Source organism: Alternaria metachromatica (assembly GCF_023757995.1).
Source record: "Alternaria metachromatica strain BMP 0045 chromosome Unknown scaffold_4, whole genome shotgun sequence".
Lineage (NCBI taxonomy): Eukaryota > Fungi > Ascomycota > Dothideomycetes > Pleosporales > Pleosporaceae > Alternaria > Alternaria metachromatica.
The window spans coordinates 1022015-1042273 of record NW_026055495.1 but is presented as its reverse complement, the minus strand read 5'-3'; the positions used below and the strand labels follow the sequence as shown (position 1 = coordinate 1042273).

Below are 20259 nucleotides of genomic sequence, written 5' to 3'. Positions count from 1 at the left end.
ACCACCCCGAGTTGATTGCCACACCTTCAACGCCAACAGCCTATCCGAGAGTCATTTCCAAATCTATTTACCCTTGTCCTCTCTCAGACTAACAATCTGGTTGAGCACAATCTTGTCTTCCGTAGAATCGATATCAACGCAGAAATAAGCAGTGCGCAGCGCCTGGAAGCGCACAAGAGCATCTGACGATCCACTCAGATCGAGTGAAGTCTCGCTGATGAGATCCTTGATACCCCGCTCGATGACTGCTTTGTCGTGAATGATTTCGGAGTTGGGGTTGAGATCGTCAGCCCAGCCACCTGTCTTCCAGTCTAGTGTGTTGGGTGACTCGGTCTTGAAGAGCGAGGTGTACAGACGTGCTGTGACCGGGACGGCTGTAGCAACGTCCACCCATTGAATGTAGGCCTTGGGCTTCTCGGTACCTGGCACCTTGACAGCCTTGATCTCAGACACGTTGCCGTATTCGTCCTTGGAGAAGGATGTCGCACGGATCGCGAAGGGGACGTTGTATAGACCCACGGCCTTATCTGGCGCCAGGCGGAAGTAATCGTCACTGTCCTCCTCTCTAAAGTCGCTGCGATCGATGTAAACGGCGCTACCAATCTTCACCTTGCGCTCACCAGGTATGGTGCCTTTGGGATCGTAGGGTACTGTTATCTCTTGTTCGTCCTCGGTCGCAAAGTCTTCGATAACTACTTTGATAGGGTCGAGCACCATCATCTGGCGCGGTACGGTTCGCTCAAGATGTTTGCGAATTGAAGCTTCGAAACGCGGAGGCTCGATTTCGGAAAGCGCATCTGTGACGCCGAGCTCGTCGACGAAGTTGAGCATGGCCTTGGCTGGAATACCGCGACGGCGCAAAGCCACCATGGTGAAGAGTCGGGGGTCGTCCCATCCTCGTACTACGCCAGGTATTTTCTTTGTCTCGACTGTGCCGTCCGCGTTCTTCTTCTCGACGGTCGTACCTTCGACGAGCTGGAGGATGCGTCGCTTCGAGAGGATCGTGCCGCCAACGCTTAGACGTCCGAACCTGCGGGAGATTAGCATGGGTGAGTTCCAGGTAGAAACCGTCACTTACTCTCTCTGCATTGGTCCCTTCTCCTCCGACTTGGGCACTTTCATGTCCAACTGCTCCAGCAGCCAGTCGTACGAGATACGCGACTGGCGGAACTCGACTGTACACAACGAATGGCTAATTCCCTCGAGAGCATCGCAAATGCAGTGGGTGAAGTCGTAGGTAGGGTAGATTCTCCACTTGTCGCCAGTTCGGTGGTGGTGGTTCTCCTTGACAACGCGGTAGGCGGGCAGATCCCACATCTGCGGATTGCCCTCATCCGGGTCCGTCAACTTCTGCTTCATGCGCAAGAAAGCCTCTCCAGCCTGGTATTTGCCGTCGCGCATGGCCCGGAATTCGGTGAGGGACTCTTCGATCGGCCGCGTGCGGTGTGCGCAGCCATAGCGTTTGCCTCTGTTGTCGGGTCCTCCGCGCTGGTTGTTGATCTCCTCGCCTGCGCCAGAGTTAGTACCTCGCACATGACGATAGCTATGCAGACTTACGTGAGCAGTGGCACACATAGGCGCCGTCCTTCTTGATAAGCTGCTCTGCAAGCTCGTATAGCTTGTCAAAGTTGTCGCTGCTGTATGTGATCTTCCACGGCTCGAAGCCTAGCCACTTGACGATATCCAAGATAGCAGTGAAGTAGATCTCGTCCTCCTTCTCCGGGTTGGTGTCGTCGTATCGCAGGTAGCACTTGCCATTGTGATGCTTTGCGAAGCCGAAGTCGACGGCGATGGCCTTGGCGTGACCGATGTGGAGGAAGCCGTTTGGTTCGGGAGGGAATCGGGTTCTGACTTCTGACACGGGCTTCTCTTCGTAGATGCGCTTCAGCCAGCCCTCAGAGAAGATGCTCGTCGGCTCGCTCTTTGTGGTAGGTTTTGCCTGCTCTTTGGGTCGGAGGGCATGCTCTGCCTTCTTGGCCTTTGCCGCTGCTTTCTTCGCGGCCTTCTCGAGCGCACGCTTCGAAGGGCCCTTCTCCTCCTCGGCGGCCGGTGGGGCGGGAGCTGTAGGTTCCGCCATGTCTGCGCGACGTCAGTACACGTGTTGTTGAAGGTACGTTGTGCGGGATGTACACGTGACTTTACAGCAGAAAGAAGACGCGTCGAGTTCGTAACTTACCAGAAAAGTGTCGATGTTGCGGAGCTCGTGTGCTGCGGGAGGGGCTCTATCAATAACTTTGGAGGGGCATTGACTCAAACGCGCTACACCAGCCACACCCCTGACGCCACACCTACACGGCACCTCAACTTTCCCACCTGTCGCCCTCATCCACATCACACGCTGTGCCACCCACCCCTGAGTCGTGATCGCGTGCGATTCAATCAAACCTCCAATTCATATGGCTGTCAGCGACTCTAAACGCTTCAATTGGCGTGCGTCGGGACCTGATCCCTTCACAACACGACTCTCAAACCCGGACTCTAAGCCACCTAACGCTTGAGGATTCCAAGGGCGTGATGAAAGTATCGTGGTTGTCTCGAAATTATATGACGACAGTTACGCCACAGCCTCGCTTTGTCGAGACATGGAATGCACTGCGAAACCAGACCTTGGAAACAACACAAAGCAGATTCAGAGCTTGGACGCGAATCCGGCAACATGATATCCAAGATTGACATACAAATACTCTAGTGGTAACTATGGATTCTATTCGTGTGCAACTAATTTCATCTCGATAGTGTTTCCAGCTTCAATATGCAACTTCGCCCTTTCCAAAGCATCATCAACTCTGCAAGTCGGAAATGCCGTCCTTCGGTACTGACACGAGGCATGGAAGGTGCACTTGGAGCTATGACAACTTCAATGTCAAGACGTGAAACTCTAAAGACAGCAAAACTCAGCGATCAACATGCCACTCCTGGTGCACACCCGATCCTTAACTATTTCTCACGACAGATGCTCAACGCGCGCCAATCTTTATATCGCTCCTTGTTTCGCACACGCTTTCCTGCCCAACGAGTAGCATCAAAATTCCCATCGATGGTGACCACAAGAAACAAAAACTATACCTACGACAACGTCCCCCAGGAACAAGGCGGAATGGGGACAGCAACAGAGACACTCGATGATCGGCGAGCAAGACAGGCGCGTCTTCTCCTTTCGAAACACTACGAGCCCGTCATCTCTGAGGTACTCAACGAAGAGATACCTAAGTACAAGAATGGCACTACCATCAGTGCAACAGACCGTGTGAAGTATATACGAGAATGCGCACGAATACTCGCTTCAGAACCGCCTATGCTGCTAGCGGCAGTCGACGGCGACTTGGTGCACCGCATGCGAACTGATACTGATTTGAAGCGAGAATACGACATCATCTGCAAGAATGCAGCAAAGCAGCCGTCCATATACATACACCAGTTCGCAGACCTGAATGGTATCCCGCCTACTCCTAATCAAATGCTTATCATCTCCAATTGGATAGCCGACTACATAGCCGATAATCTGGCAGAAGGCAAAGCTTCCGAGCAGTTCTGGCAGATAGACAACGTCTCCCCGGGAAGACCGCTGATCAACCAGCAAAACTCTGCCAAAGGCCACCGCAAGTATCTCTACACGACGCATTCCAGTCGATCAAAGAAGCGTGTCGGTACCCTCGAACTTTTCTGTCAAGGTACCCAGAAACGTTGGCAGGAGACGCCAGCATCACTACGCGATACACCCCTTCGATATCCTCTCGGGGAGTGTGGATATTCTGAAAACTCAGAAAATCGTCTAAAAGAGCACCGCCAACGGAAGTCATCCAACTACATAATGAACCTAGTCGAGGACATATCCACCCACCTCCACAACATCGGCATGTTTGAACAACACTTCACAATGCACCAGTATATTGTCTATCTCATCGACCGACGGGAACAAGTAGAGATCGCGGAGATCTTTTGCTCCGCATTACTTCGAGTGTGGGTGAGTAGCGGCGGTGGTTTCAACTCGTACCCTGCTGGGCTTAGCGTCAACTCTTCGAAGAAGGTCAGCAATATTGACTGGGCTTCGTACGAGATGAGCACCACCTTGCACTCCCCCATCACCGAAAACATGAAGCTGCAGCAGCTCAGAGCAGATGAATACCGACAAGCACTGGAGTGGACAAATGACAACACTGTAGACTCGGAGACGAGAGAGTCAGCAAGCCAAGAAGAAGAAGAGTGCATGTAAGTTTGACTACTGAAGGGTTCAGATCAGGTACTGACGTAGCGATTCTAGTGCCCATCTCTCACAGCTGTCGATGTAAACCCACTACCCTCAATCATGACTGCTATATCCTAATATACTTCTCATTACTAAACCTTGCCACATTGTATGAATTCGAAGTAATTCCTACTACAGATATCACGATGTCAATTCTGTTGTGTTGCAAGTGATGTTCCGAGGTCGCCCCCCTTCGAGCCCCATAATCCCACGTCACAGTGTCGTGTATGGCCACTCTTTCAGAATCAAACCAGAAAGAGCGCATCTCGCTACCAAACACGACGATGGTGTGCAATGCAGGCAAATCTGCAACGTCGCTTCTCGAAGGCCACTATCTCAACCTCCTGCATTAACCCGAGTGAATGTCATAGCATCGCCACATTACCGATCATCAACCATGTCTATGTAAGTCATCAACTTCAACCTTGCAGAAGACACAGCATTTTTTTCGGTTCATCTCGAAGATATAGAGCACCGCGGAGGTATTCGCAATAATTGAAATAGCAAAATTCGATCTTCTATACGGTAGACATTATGGCCATCCATTTATCTAGAGCAAAACTATATTGCACATCAGATGGAAATTGACAGTAAACAGAACATTCGAACACCCCCGCTCCTACCCAGCCGCCCTGCTCAAGAAGCGCCACTCCCTCCCCTCCCATCTCCACATCTTCGTCGAACGACCAAGCCGACATGCAATACGCTCATCACGAGACTTCAACTACGATGCCCTCAACAAGTCCAGCATGGAAGCCCATTTCCAGCGCAACGTCGCATCAAGCTTCATCTCATTGTACGAGAGCAAAGCCACTGCCTCGAGCAAATATCCTCACACAGATAAAGTGGGACAAAAACCGCGGTCATTCGATGCTGCTGAAATGGCTATCCACACTAGTGGGCTGACAGCGGCATGGGTGACCGTAGACAAAGACGTCCGTCTTCCAGTATGGTTTGACAAAGACAAACAGGAGTCCGACAACGCAGACGACGAAGAGGTATTGTGGTTTTGCCTCCAAGAGCTAAAAGCAGTACTACAAGTCGATGAGAAGCTTGGAGAGGAGGACGAGTGGCTTGCCTGCGGGTTCATCCCCGAAAGTAGGGTTATCACTCGTCACGATTCATCGAATGAGGAGTGCTCAGAGGGGGTAGTCAACGACAAGGAAATAGAAGAGGCTTATAGACAGGCTCGCCGCGACCGCCAACGCATCGAAGGGGAGAGGTTTCAAGTCGACGTGCCGGAATCTGAGCACAGACTTAAGAAGACGCTGTCTTCGGGTTTCTTGAAAGCCCCTCAGATCCCCAGCCGGAAAAGCTCTCTTGTCTCGCTGGATGGCAAAGCTGTGAGCCAGTCCAAGAAGACAGTTACTGGTGCTTCAAAGCTTCGCGTAGAGACGCGCGACGTGTCGGTCTCGCTGACGAATGCGGATCCACGGCGTGCAGCGTCGCTGATGAAATATGCGTTGTTGCTAGCGCATGAAAAGAGGTTTGAAGCCGAAGAGTCGTGGCTTTCGGAGACGACTCGTTTGGCTGGAGGTGTAGATCGAGGGGATAGTACGAGGACAATCGACGATGGGGCACGTAGGGAGAGGCGAAGCGGGTTCGTAGAGCGTCATAATGAGGCCTACTTGACGCCGCCGGAATCACCAATTGTCTCATCTGGACGAAGGGGCATGCATGAGCGAAGGGGTCGTAATGGTGCTGACAATCCAGTCAAGCGATACGAAGTCGCTCGACAAGACGATGAACGGTCAGTCCAGGAAAGGGGAAGACGCATGCGTCGCTCTGCCGCTCCATCGCCCTCGCAGTCCTTGCTAGGACATCATCTCGAACGAGGCAACGCGTCTTCGCTTCGACCCCGTCTTTCGCGCCGTGAGCTCCTCTTGGAGCTACAATCAGACGAAGACTCTGTACTACGAGAGTACGCAAGAGTCAGTCTGCAAGACCCCTCTGCCCATCACCATACCCGGCACGACACGGTCAACGATGCAGCTTCAACATGGACATCGCCCAGCGCTCCACCAGGGGTAGAGCCAAACCGCAACGACACCACCCAAGATGGCGCCAACGAGGAATTGAATCCACCAGTCACATCGGTCTACTCCACCATGTCTTCCCTCTCCTCCTTGTCCGACTTGGCGCATGCTACCATCGAGGAGGCCACCTACGCTACCGTCCATCCTGGCTCCCATGTTAGGGAGATCGAGATACGGCGTAGGAATTTGGGGTTGTCTTCTGCGGAGGCGACGTCAAGCGAGGGGGAGGAGGAAAGGGGAAGAAGTAGGAACGGACGGCGACAACGAAGAGTTTCGGGGGTAGCCGTAGAAGCACCAGCGGAAGAGGATGTAGAGCCTTTTCCTACTTTTGATCCGATAGTACCAGGACACGTGGAGCTGTCACGGTCTGGAAGCGTTGTTTCTGCGGTTGCTGTTGTCCCTTCAGCATCAACACCAGCAGCGATACCTCCACCAGTGGTCTTAAAATCCGAATCTTTTTTTGCGAGAAGGAAGAAACGGTTCGAGAAGGGCAAAGACGTTTCTGAGCGTTTAGCAGAGGTACGGGAAAGTCCGGCTGCTCAGAAACCAAAGGTTATGAAGGATCTCTTGGAGTTTGCTGGGTGGAGGTCTGCGGACAAGAAGGATGGAGCGAAGTGAACAGGGAGGAGGAATGATTTGTAGGAAAAAGGTGAGTTCATGACGAGGCGAGCGAGCTGTTGTTGACATTCGCTAACGGGTACACAGATCAGCAAAAGATGGAGGTGCAGGTCGAGGAATAGAAGCGCGTCTCGCCATCGCCAGCCACAACATCCAAGAAGCATCCACTCACACTTGCACCTGGAATATTATCTTACCAAACCGTCGTGGTGGTGAGGCGCCCATCCCCAGTTTTCTCGTAGGTTTCCACTCGGACAACCCAACCGCCACCAACGAAACCACCACTCTACCCGCCTATCCGCATCCTACGATCCCCAACCCACATTCCCACCCCACAACAATTCGCACCGTTACCCACCCCTGATCCTACACCCGCGCATCCGTCTGCATCCGTCCTAGCTCACTCCCATCCCATTCCCAATGCAAACCCCTGCCTTTCCGATTTACCCGGAAGCAGTAAAACGCACGGATCCGCACGACCCAATCGAGCAATGACGTGCCGAAAGCAGTGCTGGCGAAAGTTGGCAGCGAGGCATTGGACGCGCACGTTCGGCGCCGGGGGCAATGCAGAGAAAAGTTGGCACCGTGTTCCATGGTGGACTTGTGAGTTACTGGATTAGGCATCTAGAGAAGATGACGACGGGGATGACGGTGGTTGTGACGTTGGAGGTGTCGTGACGTCGAGGGTAATTACATTGTGGTGGACAATGCGTGCGAGAGATGGTGCAGGTGGATGAGGGCGGAAGGATTGCGCGGTGTGGTGATTGGGTGTGGTGCAACATTGAAACACCATCATTGATGTATTTGCAGCATCGAGAATTTGGACATCATGTCAGGTGTCTGTTGTTTGGGGGAATACAAGTGCACTGGTGACGAATTGCTTATTCACATGCTACTTCGTATATTACTATGGATGCGTGAGACGTGGTGCTCACAATAGGCCCGACCTTGCCTGCCTGAATTCCCTAAAGGACCGTCTTCGTGCGAAGACACCCCATCGGTGCTGCCTACGCATGTACTGTACTTGCGCCTCTACGCGCGGCTTTGGAGGCAGCTGTAGGCAGCTGTAGTCGCGATCTTTAGTGTGCGACGATGACAGATTCCAGCCCCAGTGAGGTGCACCATGGTGGCTCCTGCGTTGTCGGTTGTCAAGATGATCGGACCGTGGCGGGGGCTATGAGAAATCGATATTGTGACCATGCCCTATAACGGGACTGGTTATTGTTCGGAAGGATACTCCCTCGGAGCTGTTCATCCAGGTTGTGGGCTAGCCATGCCACCCTGGTAAGCACTGGCAAAGTCTAGTTGTCCCAGTTGCCCATTAATCTGGTCAATCTCTTTGTTCAGGTCTTCCACATTCTGCGCCAAACTGGATACTTCGTCGAATCTTCGGTGTTTGGTGGCATCAGCGGCCATTTCAGATACTATGAACTTCTGTTCCTCAAGTACGATCAATCGCTCTTTGAGTTCTTTCTCTTCTGATTCCATTGCGGAGACCTCGCTGCTGCTCACGACACTGCCAGTGGAGCGGTCGTTGTACTTGATAGACGCGAGAGCACTACCTCCATTTGTTCGACCTTGCGGGGCTGCATGCTTGAGGATCTTTGGTAACGCTCTGAGCGGTAGCATGTGTAAGCTCAAGAAGCTGTAAGCTTGCTGATATACTGCTCTTTGTAGCTTCTGCTGTGTTGGCGAGTCGGTGGGGAGATCTCGTATCCGTTTTGCGGCTACATCGAACTGTGCAAAGCCGTCCATTAGTCTCTTGCGTACCTTTGTCGCGTCAGTCAACTGCTGCGGCGTGGGTGACTTGTCTGGGTCTTGCAAGGCCTGCAGGAGCTTGTGGAATCGTGGGAGGAGTAATCGGATGCCACGTTCGAATTGCGCAAGGTTCTCGTATGCACGCTGGTCTTTTGGCTTGTCGGCTAGCTCGCGCTCAAAGTCGCCTCTAGCGAACAACGTGTGCTGGCAGTCTTTGCACATGCGCACGTCCACACTTATCTGCGCAGCATCTTTCTCGGTTGTCTGTGTGCTTGCGACGTTAAGACCTATCTCCGAGGAGCAGCCCGTCTTTGGGTCACTGCAGACGACGCGCCCGCACATGCGGCAATGTGATCTTCTGAATGTGTATGTCGAGAACTCCTGCTGACAGAAGGGACAGTTGGGAACTTTGGCGTCTTCCTCCCACGTGATTATGGATTGCTCTAGAGTCTTGCGTTGGTTCTTGACACCCGGCAGTGAAAACCAGCTTCCGGCAGTCTGTGTTTCTTCTATCGGGGGCGGGTTTGCGAGAAGTTGCGTCAACTTGGTAAGACGCTTCTCAAGTCTGCTGACCTCCATCCGCTCTCTGTCTACCCGTTTCCGTCTGATCTTGGCGAATTCGTCGAAATGGTCGCGCTCGAAGCCGTGGTGATCGTTGTACCCGTCTCTCGACTTGTAGCATGTCTCGCACACGCGACACCAGACACCTCGGACGGGGTCGTGCTTGGCCTGCCGTGAGAGCTTCATCTGGTACATGGTGTGTTCCTCGCAGAACAGCCTGCCACACTGTCTGCAGTTGACTGCTGGCTGACTTCCGCCTAGCGCCATCTGTGATGCTGTGACGGGCCTCGCGCACATGGGGTCTGAGCAGACATCGCGGTAGCCAGGCCTCTGCCAATGTGATCGCGTGACTTCCTCCTCAGGGTCTCGGCGGACGGGTGCGGGTTCGTGGGCAACGTGGGCGGTCGAACTGCTCGCGGAGTGGGAGATCTGGGGTGGCGACGGGACATCGTTGGATTCGAAGACGTCGAGTCCCTTCAGCTTCTGGTTAAGCACGGCGAGCGGCTGAAACTTCTTGGCCTTGTGCATCTGGGCCTCGAACCAGTTCTTGACCTCATCCTGCTCCTCCACGACCAGGTTCTGGTGGTTGTCGTCGAGATGTCTACTACTGGTCAGGGCTAACATATTGGGCGGCTGGAAGGCGGTGCTACCTGTTCAATTGTAGTAATGTTACCTGCTACGTCAGACGACTGTTCTTGCTGCAGCAGGTACTATGAACCCACCATTTCCTCATTGCATATCGGACACACGAGCCTACTCGACGCACTCGCCGCGGCATTCTCGCTCGGGCCCACCAGGACCTTGCTGCCGATATCCTCGCGCGTCTCTGCGGTGCTGGCGGGGCTGTTGGAGGCCTGCGAGTTGAGCGAGACGGAGCTCTCAGAGGGCGAGAGCAGGCTCGCGTTGCGGCGGTGGGCGGCTGCAGGCTGCGGAGGTGCAGCGGCGGGCGACAGGTTCCTCCCGCTGCCGAGGACGCGGCCGCCGCCCAGAGACCTGCGCGAGGTCATATTCGGGAGTGTCTGCTGGAGTCGTGAAGGTACATGGGCCGGCATGGGTAGGCTAGGGCGTGGGTCTTGGGCGCGCCGTTGCAAGGGCCGCTAGGGATGCGCTGCAGGACCACATGCCGGCATCTTGGAAACGCGTCCCCGTCCCGCAGTCGCACCGTCCAGGGAGACATGGCTAGTGGCAGCGAGGGAACCATTATTGCGTGATTGCAAAGTGCATGCGATAAGAAAACTCTACAGCCCAGCCAGCCCGGCCGACGTCCTCAGCACGGCCTTGGCAATGACGCGGAATCGAGACATGGCTATCTCCGCGCTGCATGCTCCATCTCCGCAACACTCTCCGCACCATGAAAGGCCCCTACCCCGAGATCCAGGGCGGCGGCTCTCTGATTCTCGCATGGCAGATCCGCAATAAGCGCGTCCTGGTCGTCGGCGGCGGCGAGGTACGTCAACACCCCCAGGCCCCTTGCAAAGTATTGACAGTTGACAAAAGTCTAGGTCGCCGCTGGTCGCATCGTCAACGTGCTCAATGCCGACGCCAAAATCACCCTCGTCTCCCCGCGCGACGGCCTCAACGAAGAAGTCGCCTACCGGATAGAACAGGGCCAGGTCGACTACATCGATCGCAAGTTTGAGCCCCAAGACCTCGATGGCGTCGACATGGTCCTGACCGCCGTCGACGATCCCGAGGCCTCGTCGCAGATCTACAAGCTATGCAAGGAGAGGCGGATAGCAGCCAACATCGCCGACGTCCCGCCCGAGTGCGACTTCTACTTTGGCAGCGTGCACCGCGATGGGCCGCTCCAGATCATGGTCAGCACAAACGGCAATGGCCCCAAGCTGGCCAACATCGTCAGGAGGCAGATAGCAGCTGGCCTACCATACAACATCGGCAACGCCGTGCAAAGAGTCGGCATGCTGCGGAGGAAGCTGCGAAAGGTCGCCCCGAATATCGAGGAGGGCCCAAAGCGGATGCAGTGGTATGTTCCCTACATCGCATCCGGAAGGTACTCGCTGACTCAGCCCATGCAGGATGTCCAAGGTGTGCGAACAATACTCGCTCGACGACCTCTGCGCCATGACCGAGGAGGACATGGAGATGCTCCTCGGTTTCTACCGACCCGGAACTGTGCCGACGCTCGAAGAAGTACGACTGCAGGAAGCCGATGGAGCGTACGACGGGCCTTTCTTGATCTGATTGCATATGGATTCGGCGTTGGGTAGACAGCATACAGTAGGTATGAGCGGGAGTTGCGGCGACGCTATCAAATTCTTGTATATCAATTGTACACTCTCCTACGCTCTCACCTGCCTCCTAGAAGTTTTCATTGCCTCGGAATCTCGTAAAACTTGCTTTCTATACTAATGCAGGCGGCAGCGCACCTGTTGAGCTTTCAACTGGTCCAAGGTGCAGTGGCTCCTTCCTCGTCCCATCTCCTCCGGTCCTGTCAGCCAATCAGCATGAGCTGGCCCAAGCGTCAACTTCCCGGCACTTGCCCGTTGATAGCCTCTCTCACCACATCGTGCAGACTACACCACAGCAACGCTACGAATTCTACGCTGAATCGCTCACATGTCGGCGTTAGAGAATAATATGGATCTTGCGCAGCGACCACCATACGACACCGTCGATTTCAAGGCCCTCACCAAGAGCGATAAGGTATTCAAACAACTATGGCAGCGAACGTCTGGAAAATTGGATTTTCAAGACCCCGAGACTGCCCAGACCCTATCAAAGGCTATCTTGAAAGTCGACTTTGGCCTCCGACTAGACGTGCCATGTGATCGCCTGTGCCCGCCAATTCCCAATCGCTGGAACTACGTAGCCTGGCTGCAAGGCCTGATTGACTCGACATCACCACGCTATTCTAGCAAGTACGATCCAAACCGTCAAGTTCAAGGCCTGGACATTGGTACCGGGGCTTCCGCCATATACACTTTGTTGTGTCTGAGATCACGTCCGAGTTGGTCAATGTGCGCTACGGATATCGACAAGAAGAGCTTCGACTCAGCAGCTCGCAACCTCGCGCTCAACAACTTCATGACACGTACCAAGCTACTCCAAACCACCGAGTTGAACCCAGTGATACCACTGGCAGCCCTTGGTGTAGACCGTCTTGACTTCACTATCTGCAACCCACCCTTCTTCACCGACGTGTCCGACATGCAGTCTAGCTTGAAGGGTGAAGGAAAGAGCTGGAAGCCCAACGCCGTATGTACTGGCTCAGAAAACGAGATGGTCTGTCTCGGTGGCGACCTAGGCTTCGTCACGAAGATGGTCAACGAGAGTCTTGTTTTGAAGGACAAGGTACAGTGGTATACCAGCATGTTGGGCAAGATGGACAGCGCCAAGGCTATCATCAATCTTCTGAAGAAGCACGGCATCACTAATTGGGCGGTCGGCGCTATAGAGGTTGGATCAAGTACCAAGCGATGGATCGTTGCGTGGAGCTTCGGCGACCTCAGACCAAGAAACAGCCACGCGCGTATAGAGCGAATGGCTAACGAGTACCTCCCGTTCCCTACATCGTATCCCATCGCCCTTCCACCTGCAGTCGAACCTCAAGCTGCCAAAGATGCTATCAACACCCAACTCGAATCGCTTGACCTAACCTGGACCTGGGATCCTCTTACATCTACCGGTATCGGCGAAGCCAGTCAAAACGTATGGAGCCGCTCCTATCGCCGCGCATATGAACGTAAACAGAAGGAAGGACTTGTCGATATGGAGGAGGATTCCGCACGAAAGACTGAGCTAGCCTTTCGTATTCGGGTTGTAGACCTGGCGCGGGAAGTCGTTGTTGAGTGGCTGAGAGGCACAGACCAAGTGTTGTGGGAGAGTTTGTGCGGCTTGATACACCGTCACTTCAAGAAGTCCTGAGCGCCAGGAGAGTCTTTTGCTGCACACACTATTGGATCTTCGCAAATGAGTAGGTTCCGAGTTGATGTAGCTTTAAAAGTACTTCTTTAAAATACGACACAGATTGTATCGTTGCAGCTAGGAAACCTTCTTGTCAGACTGCTGTTGTGGCATCGCATCAGCATATGTCAGCTTATCCTTGGCGTTACGGTGCTTCCTACCACTCTGGAACCTTTCTACCTAAGCCATCCAACAGTATTGAGGTTACGTTATAACGCCCGGCCATGTGGTGTCATACGCCTCCAACACGCATACTACGCTTTTTCGAAACCCGTGCCTCAATATCAGCACATTCTGCCGGCGTAAGGAACGCCCTTTCAGCTTCTCATCATTCAGCCTTTATCATCCTAAAGATCTTCTTTCTTTCCTCATTTCCAGACATCTCATCATCCCTTACCCATTGAACCGCCCTCCGAAAGCCTCCTGCGCGAACGAAGCCAATCAGCGAAAATGCACGTCCCCGTCGTAACCCTACTTCTCACTGCCCTCACACTCATTACGACAACTTCCGCGGCCGTCATAGTGGAGTGCGGAGCTGTCGCCCCTATGAGCACTTGTCTGCAATCATGCCCTGGGAAATGCGTTCAGGCGAGCAGTTATGTGTGGTGCAAATGTCCCTGGGCCCAGGGAGGAGGTGGAGGTGCGTGAGCGGTACGTCATTATCCAAACTAAGAAAGAACACCACATCGTCTGATGCGTGTGCAGGTTAGATCAAAGTAATTGGAAATGGGTGAGGAGGAAGACAGCGGCGGGAGTTGGGCTTGCAAAGGAACGGGAATGGTAGGTTTCCTGATTGGGCATGGAACAAGTTGGAAGCAGAAGGAATGTGTTTTCCGCTGGTATGACAAAGGAATTCGTCGCTGCATGTGTGTAAAGATGACAACCTAATGCGTACATGTGTCATGGAAACACATCCCTTGCATCACTCACCCTTTCACCTCCCTACATCTTAATATCCTCCCTCATCAACCTCATAGCTCATTACCTTGAGCCCGAACACACTGGAAGATAAACACTGCATCAGTCCACTCAGCTCCCGTTACCTTGCAGTACAACCTTTCCATTCTTACATCTACACTACCAACAATGCATCTACAACACCTCTTCATCATCATGCTCCCCACCATCGCCACCGCTATCGCTCTACCTCAGAGCGGCGGAATACATGCAGGTGGTGCATGCGGCGAAGTTGCCCTCACCGGTTACTGCCATGCAAACTGTGTGCACGGCCGCTGCGTTGCGTCCGGTACGACTCTGAACTCGGGGTTGTCGATCTGTGTCTGTCGATGAGAGGCTTTCCAGTAGGACATGAAATGATACGAATGGGGGGGGGAATAGTAAGTACCCCGATCTTTTGGACGCATCGGTCGCTAATGTTGTAAACATGAGGTGATAGGCCGGCGATGCGAATAAAAAGGCGAGATGACCTCAGCAGATGTCAGAAGCAGCGTATAGAAAGAATAGCGTTTAGTTTTCGCGGGCCACAGCTTATGGAAGTATGCTGATGGCGTGATGTGTGAGCGGCAGTGGGCAAAACAACGAGAGACGGCAGCGTGGTCAGATAGTCAAAAACTATGACGTGAGACGTGCAACGAAGCTCCGATCCTAGCTATCCCTTACATTGCACCTTCATAAAGAACTCTCTTTTCCACTATCCGACTCCCAAGCCATCTGCACAAGAAGAAGACCTACCACTCTCAACCACCGACTACCAACCACTCAATCAGCCATGCATCTCCAACCCATCCTCTTTGCCCTCTTCACTCTTTCCTTCGACCTCGCAGCCGCCGCTCCTGCCCCCGCGGACACAAAATGCGGTTCTTTAGTCTCAGCATCTGCATGCCGAGCTAGCTGTCCTGGAACATGTGTGCAGAAGGGCGAGATGGCGAATACGGTCATGACATGTGAATGCTAGGAAGCATGACAGTGGAGAGAGGGGGTAAAGAAGGGAATGAGGTTAGTTTGAAGCAAAAAGAGTAGAAAAGTGGTTGAGCTAACACGGATGAAAGGGGGGAGGGAGTGGATGATCGGAGAGAGGGGAGAGAAAAGGTGAGCAAACGGTTGCATGGAATTGGCTGCACTCGGACGAGATGACGTGAGATCAAGCCATGTTAGGAAATTACCGCATGTGGATATTCGAAGGAAAGTAAGCTGTGTGTTGATTCAGACAATGTGGTGTGTGTTATCGGCATCAGCAGTCGTCAGCTGAGACAGTTCCTTATTCCAGTTGAGCATTAATGCAGAATACTCGTCCTTTCAAGAGCCTATCTTCAGATATGTATAAAATCTGGTGATTCTCTTCCATTACCGCACACCACCTCCATTCACCGCACACCCAAAAGCTCTTACTCTCATAATACCCCTGTTCTTGTTTCACCAACATGTATCTTCCAACTATCCTCCTACCTACTCTTACCCTCTTGGTGGGAGCCAATGCTCTCGCTGTCCCATGCGACTCAGGCAACAGAGCCATTTGTAATCAAAGCGTCGCTCTTCCAACTTGCGTAGCCCAGTGCCCTGGTCAGTGTATTGTTGGCAGTTTACCGACGATAGCGACATGTAAATGTACGCCCATCTGCTGAGGTGTGGGGGACTAGAAAGGAACTGCACGAAGTGAGTCAAGGTACTCGAGACACTTGGAAAAGAGGCGCTGACTGATCAGGGTATTGGAAAGGAATGACTAGCTATCTGGAATTGAAAGAAAGGAAGGCAGTGCTGCAGATGTTAGTGGTCAGGTACTGAAGCAGGCACATTTACTTCTTTGTTAGACGAGGGAGTAGCTATGGCAAAGCTGCAATTTATCATAAGATTGACCAGCTCATGCTCCGGCTGGGTCTCGAAGACGCTAACCCTGTCGTATTTTGCAGAAGCGTAACAGCTTATAGTTCCATCAGAGACGAGACATATGTAGCAACGTATCCTCCCACAGACCGACTTCTCCAGCACCTCGCTAACACGGCCTAGACAATTGGTCCATCCCAGAACATACTCTTATCCATCTCCTCCGCCATACCCTTCGCCATGGGCGGGCAATCATAATCCGGCTTCCTACCCGCACACAGTCCCTCCAGCATCCCATCATCCCTACCACCACGTCCCGCACCACCGGCCCTACCACCCCTAGCCGCGCCACGACCGCCCCTATCTCCACCTCTGCCCGCATAGCCACCTCCAAAGCCTCCCCTACCACCGCCGCTCATACCGTCCCCGCCCTGTCCATTAGCAGCCGCCCGGTTCTCGCGATGCAACTGTCCGCCATGCAGATCTCCTTTGAGCTCTTCGCGCTCGTTGACTTCTTCAGTAGTGTATTGGAATGTGTTCCAGGCGTGGACTTGGCTTTCGAGACCGCGGGGTGCTCGACCGGCGCGTGCGAGGACGGGACCTTGGGCGTGGAGGGCGAAGTCGCGGTCGCCGACTGCGGCGGTGTCCTGATCGAAGCGCGTGATGCCTAGGTCGAAGAGCTCGACGGAGTTGTGGTAGAAGGTGGCTTCTTTGGGGGTGTTGTTGCCATTGGCGTGGCCGTTGGTGTTGCCATTGGTGACGGTGGCGTTGTTGGAGTTGGACATCTTGGGCTGGAGAATGAGGACGTTTTTCTCGGGTTGTTGGGTTCAGGTGTGGCTGTTGTCGTGGGAGTTGGTATACTTGTGACGGCCGAGATGATATCTGGGCTTTTTCTGTGGTGTCAGTGTTTTACCCGCGGTGAAGCGCAGGTGAGAGAGGACTCACTCAAACCACGAGAACAGGTATCTCAACGTGTTCATTGCAGATTAGTGGCGAAGGATGCATCTCGTGTTGTTGCCCAGCAGAGGGCCAGATAAGCGAGCCAATGGTAAAAAATCACTATCTGGTGATGGTGAGGAAGTCGCGTCCAGAGTCGGAGGCAGTAACGCTCACCCTCACCAATTGGCCAAGTGCAATAGATCCACATGCTACCATAACGACTGCAGTATCAAGATATCGTTCTCTGAATGAGTGCGGTACGTGGAAGTAAATGTAGTGATTATGATGAGATCTCTGTAGAGCAGACTTAAAGGCACACGACTGCTGGAACGCGCCACATAGGAAGTGAACGCTTTTCGTCCAACGCACACTAAATGAAACGTTTTCGATGCAGAGTACTGAGAATGACCAGGTATCAAGATTGGTACGCGACTGTGATGATGACAGCCTTCCGCTATTCGGAAACACATACCATGGAAGGCTACCAGCGCCGAAGTTCATATGTGCACTTACATAGAGTATGCGAGCTATTTTGATTCCGATGTACAAGCCTTGGGCAGAACACATCTTAACTAGATCATGCCCCGCCGCGACCATGTGACCCAATCGTAAGACACACGCATTATCCGCCCCGTATTATACTAGTATGCAAAAGTAGACCAACGGTCGTAGTCGCCACACATTTTTGGCTAGAAATACCATTTGAGACGTCGCGACCATGGGTGAAATTTCGGAAGGAACTGAAGGGGCGACTCAGCAGCTTGGAAATCGTGTCGTATGCGGAAACAAATTCCGACAGTGAACATCGCTCACGTCGCTCACGGCCGAGTCTGGTGACACTGTGGCGTTGATGTAAGCCAGTGAGTACGACGGACGTGTCTTACTATATTCCTGCCTCGCCCATGTTGAGCCGGAACAGTATGCCGAATGTTGGTTGCAGGTACACGTGCTTGGCTAAATTCGCCATGGGTACGGAATTGCCATGATGCGGACGCTACTTGCGATTGTCGACTAGTACGAGAATGCCTCCTCGAAAAGGTCAATGCTTCGTACACCCACCCTGCGTCTGACAGCTGCCCTAACGCCGTCACTGAAGCCCATTGGCCCGCACACTGAGACCGCCATGGCACCGATCTGTACAAGCACCTCTTCATCTAGTACACCTTGCACATCGCACCGCTGCAGTCTTACGTCGAGGTACGCGGGCACACAACGGCTTTCAAGTTCGCATGAGCCCATTCTGGACGCATAGACCCGTATGCTCACGACTTCGCCAAAATGCTGTAATGACGCGATTTCGTCAAGCCAAAGCCGCACCCACTCCACGGAATCAAGGTTGGCTATGCACCAAACGAGTACAATCTTTCTTGCGGCGGCTGTATTGCTGTTGTGTGCGTTGAGCAGATGTCGCACAAAAGACAACTGGTGTGTTATTCCTACCCCTCCTGCGAAAAGCACGACAGTGCCGTATGAGTCAAGCGAGTGTTGGCCACCATACGGTCCCTCTATAGCTCCCCAGAAGTGCACCTGAGTGTTCTCATATTTCGCTGCCAATTTATGAAGAGCACAAGTCATCCCTCGGCGCGAACGGATGATGCACGAGACAGTGCTAGGTCCATCCTGGGATCCAGGGTCGTCGATGGTGAAGGACAGCTTTTCCCCCGGGATCTTCGCGTTCCCACATTGCTGGGACCAAGCCACAGAGAACGGGTGTGACCCCACCAGTGCTACTCTTGGCATGTAGATCTGAACGTGTGACCCAGGGTTCGCGTCCCACGAGTGGGGTAGAGTGAAAGTGACACGCGTCGCCTCTCCGGGTAATGTTTCCAGCTTGACAGAAGTCCATGTTTTCCTCTTCCACGAGAAGTTGAGATGTAATATCCTAAGGAAGCGAGCTAGGGGCTCTAACGACAATAGAACGACAACCAAATACATCCAAGGCAGTTGGGGTAGGGCATGTTTCGCCAGATGAAAGTAGACGCCGGATATCGCTATTGCAATGCCGATTCGGTGCAGTGAGAGGAATGTTTCGTAGAATGAGCGTCTAAGGGGGCCAATGGAATGCATCATGAGAAGCACGAAGGCGACGAAAGCTGCAAGGCCGCTCCGATACGACATTGAATGCTGTAGAAGCCGGCCCACACTGTGCCAGCCGCTTTCCCCATTATAGGTCACCTGGTACGTGTTGTATAGGAACGCGGAAACATGGGCTATAGTCTCCACTACGACAAGTCTGGCCGTCCATCGATGGAAAAGGTTGAAGGTATCGTAGCTGACCTGGAGCAAGTTGATTAGAGGGTTGTTCCGGAGAGCAAAGAGTATCGTGAAGACGAGGTTGAAGGTGGCTAGGGACCCGCAGCGGCCTCGAAACTCGGCCATCATCTCGGAACGTGGGCGCACAGATATTACCAAGCAATACGCTGTATTGCTCAGAATATAGAGAGCGATCACAACCACATGAGCGCGAGTGGGTAGTGAGACCGAAGTTACACCAGCCGTAGAGGCTCCCGTTGGTTGCCGGTATTTGGTCAATCTGGCTGGCGCATACAGAAAGTGCTGCTTGAGGGCTCCCCAGAAGGCGTAGCGATCCCGGGCCCAGAATTCTTGTCCTCTGCATGAAGCAATGGTTGAAACTCGTCGTCGATCGTTCCTGGCGGCGACGATGATACGAAGGCAGAAGGAAAGTATCGTCGGTATCAGCGCCGTCGCGATAAGGATATGGACGAACATGTCGTTGGCAGATTGATTAACACCAGCGAGTCCGTGACTGAACTTGAACGGATCTGAGCTTAGGTTGGTCTCGCCATTGTGAATGTCGTCGAGGGTCGGTGCATCCGATGGTAATGTTGAAATCGGGATTTTGGCGGCGTCCATTTGTCAACGAATGTCGGATGTGACGTCTTTCGCTCGAGATTGGCTATGAAGTGTGATCGGAGAGAATTCCAAGGTGCGATGGAATACTTTATAGCATCTGTTGAATCTGGTGGACCTCCGGTGAACGTATAAGCTTGGTGCTGGGCGTAGCCTGACTCTGAGTTGCTGTCTGCGATGCAGAGTCCGCTGATTTCAGACCTCGCCATCGGAGCCTGCATTGGCCGGTCCGTGTATTGCCAAGTAAGAAAGCCGCAGGGCCTGGTAAGTGCAAACAGCCAAAGATTGAGGTCCCGTAGCCGTCTCCTACAAAGTCAGCACGTCTGCACTACCTTGTCTGCAGCCATTTTGGCAGCTAAGAGTATTAGTGTTGGTAACGTAGCAAGACCCTGAGGTACTACCATTGGCAGAGCCGCGATCTCAAGGTAGATTGGGGAATGCTAGGTGGATCGATACCTACAAACGTGAGCAAGTCGCCGTCTCGTGGTTGCCACAGATTGTGGCTCGAGCTGCTTACTTTACAAC

At 53.2% G+C, this 20259-nt stretch overlaps 7 protein-coding genes across 7 annotated transcripts; 4 read left to right on the top strand and 3 right to left on the bottom strand.

The window, feature by feature from the left end:
• Positions 1–63: 63 nt before the first annotated feature.
• J4E83_002696 (uncharacterized protein) lies at positions 64–2077 on the bottom strand (the record flags this gene model as incomplete). The annotated part of the gene is made up of 3 exons (XM_049329639.1): positions 64–1030; positions 1079–1508; positions 1558–2077. The coding sequence occupies 3 exons, from the start codon at positions 2075–2077 to the stop codon at positions 64–66; spliced, it is 1917 nt and encodes a 638-aa protein (XP_049191318.1).
• A 960-nt stretch (positions 2078–3037) lies between these two features.
• On the top strand, positions 3038–4213 carry J4E83_002695 (uncharacterized protein; the record flags this gene model as incomplete). Its single annotated transcript, XM_049329638.1, has 1 exon — positions 3038–4213. One exon carries the CDS (start codon positions 3038–3040, stop codon positions 4211–4213), a length of 1176 nt encoding a protein of 391 aa, XP_049191317.1.
• Positions 4214–4643: 430 nt separating this feature from the next.
• J4E83_002694 (uncharacterized protein) lies at positions 4644–6900 on the top strand (the record flags this gene model as incomplete). The annotated part of the gene is made up of 2 exons (XM_049329637.1): positions 4644–4651; positions 4845–6900. 2 exons carry the CDS (start codon positions 4644–4646, stop codon positions 6898–6900), a joined length of 2064 nt encoding a protein of 687 aa, XP_049191316.1.
• Positions 6901–8151: 1251 nt separating this feature from the next.
• On the bottom strand, positions 8152–10226 carry J4E83_002693 (uncharacterized protein; the record flags this gene model as incomplete). Its single annotated transcript, XM_049329636.1, has 3 exons — positions 8152–9820; positions 9870–9892; positions 9942–10226. 3 exons carry the CDS (start codon positions 10224–10226, stop codon positions 8152–8154), a joined length of 1977 nt encoding a protein of 658 aa, XP_049191315.1.
• Positions 10227–10570: 344 nt separating this feature from the next.
• On the top strand, positions 10571–11421 carry J4E83_002692 (uncharacterized protein; the record flags this gene model as incomplete). The annotated part of the gene is made up of 3 exons (XM_049329635.1): positions 10571–10666; positions 10722–11203; positions 11256–11421. 3 exons carry the CDS (start codon positions 10571–10573, stop codon positions 11419–11421), a joined length of 744 nt encoding a protein of 247 aa, XP_049191314.1.
• A 375-nt stretch (positions 11422–11796) lies between these two features.
• On the top strand, positions 11797–13104 carry J4E83_002691 (uncharacterized protein; the record flags this gene model as incomplete). The annotated part of the gene is made up of 1 exon (XM_049329634.1): positions 11797–13104. One exon carries the CDS (start codon positions 11797–11799, stop codon positions 13102–13104), a length of 1308 nt encoding a protein of 435 aa, XP_049191313.1.
• Positions 13105–16103: 2999 nt separating this feature from the next.
• On the bottom strand, positions 16104–16709 carry J4E83_002690 (uncharacterized protein; the record flags this gene model as incomplete). Its single annotated transcript, XM_049329633.1, has 1 exon — positions 16104–16709. The coding sequence occupies one exon, from the start codon at positions 16707–16709 to the stop codon at positions 16104–16106; it is 606 nt and encodes a 201-aa protein (XP_049191312.1).
• Positions 16710–20259: the final 3550 nt, after the last annotated feature.